Source organism: Chiloscyllium plagiosum, unplaced genomic scaffold (assembly GCF_004010195.1).
Source record: "Chiloscyllium plagiosum isolate BGI_BamShark_2017 unplaced genomic scaffold, ASM401019v2 scaf_2623, whole genome shotgun sequence".
Taxonomy (NCBI): domain Eukaryota; kingdom Metazoa; phylum Chordata; class Chondrichthyes; order Orectolobiformes; family Hemiscylliidae; genus Chiloscyllium; species Chiloscyllium plagiosum.
This window is the reverse complement of record NW_025209378.1, coordinates 5,866-10,397: the sequence shown is the minus strand read 5'-3', so window position 1 is coordinate 10,397 and position 4,532 is coordinate 5,866. Positions and strand designations below refer to the sequence as shown.

General features: G+C 53.3%; 1 protein-coding gene across 1 annotated transcript in view; it reads left to right on the top strand.

The window, feature by feature from the left end:
- LOC122546787 (integrin alpha-5-like) overlaps positions 1–4,532 on the top strand; it is a gene marked incomplete at its 5' end in the record, with an annotated part of 13,487 nt that overhangs the window by 5,612 nt on the left and 3,343 nt on the right. The window contains 4 exons of the mRNA XM_043685421.1: positions 218–412; positions 1,738–1,783; positions 2,161–2,268; positions 4,276–4,370. Coding sequence (XP_043541356.1) covers positions 218–412; positions 1,738–1,783; positions 2,161–2,268; positions 4,276–4,370 — 444 coding nt within the window. The remainder of the gene's footprint in view (positions 1–217; positions 413–1,737; positions 1,784–2,160; positions 2,269–4,275; positions 4,371–4,532) is intronic.

Sequence of the window (4,532 nt, the reverse complement as noted above, 5' to 3'; positions counted from 1 at the left end):
TGTGAAAGTGAATGTGTATAAATGTGTGTGAAAGAGAGTGTGTGTGATTGTGAAAGTGAGTGTGTATGAGTGTTTGTGAGATTGTGAGATTGTGTGCGAGAGAGTGCGTGTGTGAGAGACGGGCAATGCCTTTGAGAGAGAGGCGAATGAGTGCAGGAAAGCACCTGGAAGCTGGTGAATGCTGGCAATGAGCTGACCACTCTTCTTGTGCCCACAGATGTGGCAGTAGGTGCCCCTTATGCTGGCGACAAGAGCCAGGGCCTGGTCTACATCTACAACGGGCGGCCTGATGGCCTCAACAGTACCCCATCCCAAATCCTGGTGGGCATGTGGGCCAGTGCCAGCAGTGTGCCAGCCAGTTTTGGATTCTCAGCGCGGGGAGCGATGGACCTCGATATGAATGGGTACCCAGGTAAGAAGTGTGCCCGGCAGGGTGGAGGGAGTGAGTCTTGGGAATTCTTTCCCACCGAGGGCTGTCGGGGCTGGGTCAGAAAGTATATTCAAGGCTGAGACTGAGAGATGTTTAATCAGGAAGGGGAATGGAGGGGTGATGGGGAAAAGGCAGGAGAGTGGAGTCAGGGATGATCCGATCAGCCGTGACCTCATTGAATGCCGGAGCACATTCGATGGGCTGAATGGCCTCCTGCTGCTCCACCATCGCAGAGATCAGAACGTGAGCCCTGCCCCACCACCAAGACAGGTCGCTCCGAACTTACAGACAGAGATACGACCGGAGTGAGCCTGGTCCGGCTGGGATGCAGCATTTTGGCAGCAAAGTGAGCTGTATGGACAGGCACCAGGGGAAGGCTGCGCAGGCAGGAGCAATGGTTTCGACACGCTACCCTGTCATCTGGGGGGACGGAAGCAGGCGAGCTGTGAGATAGCAGATCAGCGAGTCCGTCCGTGGGTTATCGGACTGTCCTTTCACACTGAGGGCCTGGGTGGTACAGTGGGTTATCGGACTGTCCTTTCACACTGAGGGACTGGGTGGGACAGTGGGTTATCACACTGTCCTTTCACACTGAGGGACTGGGTGGTACAGTGGGTTATGACACTGTCCTCTCACACTGAGGGACTGGGTGGGACAGTGGGTTATCACACTGTCCTTTCACATTGAGGGCCTGGGTGGGACAGTGGGTTATCACACTGTCCTTTCCCACTGAGGGACTGGGTGGGACAGTGGGTTATCGGACTGTCCTTTCACACTGAGGGACTGGGTGGGACAGTGGGTTATCACTGTCCTTTCCCACTGAGGGACTGGGTGGGACAGTGGGTTATCACTGTCCTTTCACACTGAGGGACTGGGTGGGACAGTGGGTTATCACACTGTCCTCTCACACTGAGGGACTGGGTGGGACAGTGGGTTATCACTGTCCTTTCACACTGAGGTACTGGGTGGGACAGTGGCTTATCACACTGTCCTTTCACACTGAGGGACTGGGTGGGACAGTGGGTTATCACTGTCCTCTCACACTGAGGGACTGGGTGGGACAGTGGGTTATCACACTGTCCTTTCACACTGAGGGACTGGGTGGGACAGTGGGTTATCACACTGTCCTTTCCCACTGAGGGACTGGGTGGGACAGTGGGTTATCACACTGTCCTTTCCCACTGAGGGACTGGGTGGGACAGTGGGTTATCACATGTCCTTTAACACTGAGGGACTGGGTGGGACTGAGGGGGTGTTTTGTCCCTCTAGTTTCGTTCAGTTCAGTTTGTGTCTATGTTTTTTTGCAGATGTGATTGTTGGGGCTTTTGGTGTTGACCGTGCTGTTGTTTACAGGTAAGAATGTGTGACATCCTCCTTGCTTCCAATGTCATTGGTCTCTTTAGCTGTTAGTGATCGGTTTAATGACATCTACGTCCCATGCTCCTAGCTGAGCGCCCAGTTTGGACTCGGAGCATCCCTGGGTCTTTTGGTTGACTGGGAATGGCTCTTTTTGATGAGCATTGAATCGGGCTCTTCTGGAGACGCCCAAAGGGTGTTCTGTGTCAGTCCGATGTGTCGCTTCTCCTTGAAGTTTAAACTTAAGTCGGAATCCTTTTACCTGCCAACCTTGGGCGCCTCTTATCTCGCGGCCTGTGGCAATCTGCTTGCTGGCCTTTGTTCCCATAGCGACGGCTCCAGCCAGGAACTGACCTTCTTTCTCTTGGCCCTAGGGCTCGGCCGATTGTCTGGGCAAGTGCCAGTTTGAAAGTGAGCCCCCCGGTCTTCAACCCTGAGGAGAAGGGGTGCACCATAAATGGCACTGACATCCAGGTCACATGGTACGTATGTCATTCCAGCCAATCAGGATTGCTTCTGAACTTTTCTTTGTGACACCTCACCCCCTGCCGCTCTTTCCCAGCCCCTCCCCCTCCCCCTCCCATGAAATCCCGAGTGAGCACTTCATCAAGGTGAATTTTGGAACGGTCAAGAGGATTTTGCCCATCTTTTGGGTGAGATGTTCATGCCTGTTTCCCCTGCGGGCACACAACATCTGAGTGCACCACTGGAGCAAGAGGTGGGGAGTTGTCCATGGAGTCTTGACCAATATGTATTCCCCGGTCAACCCAGAAAGCGAAGTGATTTGGCGTTTATCCCATTCGGATTTGTGGGATCTCACTGTGCATGAACTGGATCCTTACGTTCATCCACCATCTCAGTGACTACACTTCCGAAAGTTTGCCTGGTTGGCTGGACAGTGGGCCATCGATGGGTCTTTCTGGGTGGTCCAGCTGGTAACCATGGTGTGTTTCTGGGTACAGAACAGGGGCCTTGGATGGAGGGTCTAATTGGAGGGGCACCACGGTGGGAGGGTGACGGTGATAGGGGGCAACAAATCCAATCGGTTACAGCCAAGGGCAAAGTGGTGGGGGTGGGGGGCAGTGGTGGGTGGAGTTTTGCCATTCTCAGTGTTTGCCAACACTGGCAAGGTGGGCAAATGCTGGCCTTGTGACTGCAGGGTGTGGGCACAAAGATAGTTGGAAGGGGCAGGTGGTGTTGAGGAAGTGGGCAGGCTGCAGCAGGCCAGACTAGGAGCGTGGGCAAAGGAGTGGCAGACAGAAGACAATGTGGGACAGGGGTGAGGTTACACACTTTGGTGGGGAGAGTAGAGGCGCTGACGAGTTTCTCGATGGGGAAAGGCTTCTCTTGGGGAAATTTGAGGTACAAAGGGGCTTAGGGGACCTAGTTCAGGATTCTCTTAAGGTTAACCCGCAAGCTCAGTTCGCAGTTAGGAGAGATAATGCAATGTTGGCATTTTCTTCAAGTGAATACAAGAGCTTGCTGAGGCTGGAGAAAGGGTCTGGGCAGACAGCATTGAGAACATTGCGAGCAGTTTTGTGCCCCGTATCCCCATCAGACACCTTGGCAAGCCCATAATGGCTGCCCAGCAACTGCCACCTGCTGGGGTATACAGTCTTTGTCCCTCAGCCCACATACCCACGAGTACTCCAGAGTGCCACTCAGTTGAAGGGTAATTGGGGATGGGCAACAAAGGCTGGCCTTGCTAGTGATACCCACATCCCAGGAGTGCAGGAAGACAGATGCTCTCCCTTCATCATCATCACTGCAGTTGATGGCCTGGTCATTCTCAGACTGCTGTCCACAAAATGGCTGCCGTTTCTCCCACGTGACAATAGCGGCCCCACTTTGAAAAGCTTGAGTGGAAAGCACTTGCCGATGTCCTGCTGGCTGTCGCAGGTGTCACGCTAACGCAACCCTTTCCCCCCGCCCCCCGCCCCCATCCTCACCACATTCTGCAAGGGTCCATTGAAAGTACCCTGAGCTGCTGCATCACTGCCTGGTTCAGGAATTGGCACTGTCTGGGACCGCGGAGACAGCTGAGAGGATCATCAGGGTCTCTCTTCCCTCCATTACAGACGTTTACACCACACGCTGCATCCGAAAGGCTAACAGCATTGTGGAAGACCCCACACACCCCTCACTGAAACTCTTCTCCCTCCTGCCATCTGGCAGAAGATACCGGAGCGTTTGGTCTCTCACAGCCAGACTGTGCAACAGTTTCTTCCCCCAAGCCATCAGGCTCCTTAATACTGTATGATCAGACTCTTTTCCACCTGAAATTCTTTCATATTGCTGTTAGAAAAATGTCTATCATTCATCTTGCTTCCGTTACACTGTAACTTGCAGGTTTTGCATTTCTTATGCACTTTATGCCGTGTATGATTGTGTAGTTGGTGCTGCGCTCCCTCGGTCTGAGAGGAACGCTGTCTCGGTTTTTTACTGTATCTGTCAAATCAAAAGTGCCTCTGTTCTACTCTCTTTCACAGCATCAATGTCAGCTTTTGCCTCAGTGCCTCTGGGAAACACGTGCCAGAGTGGATTGGTGAGTACCAGGACAGGACAACGAACAAAGAACATTCCAGCACAGGAATAGGCCCTTCGGCCCTCCAAGCCTGTGCTGACCCAGATCCTCTATCTAAACCTGTCGCCTAGTTTCTAAGGATCGGTGTCCCTCTGCTCCCTGCCCATTCATGTATCTGTCTAGATACATCTTAAGTGACGCTATCATGCCCGCCTCTACCAC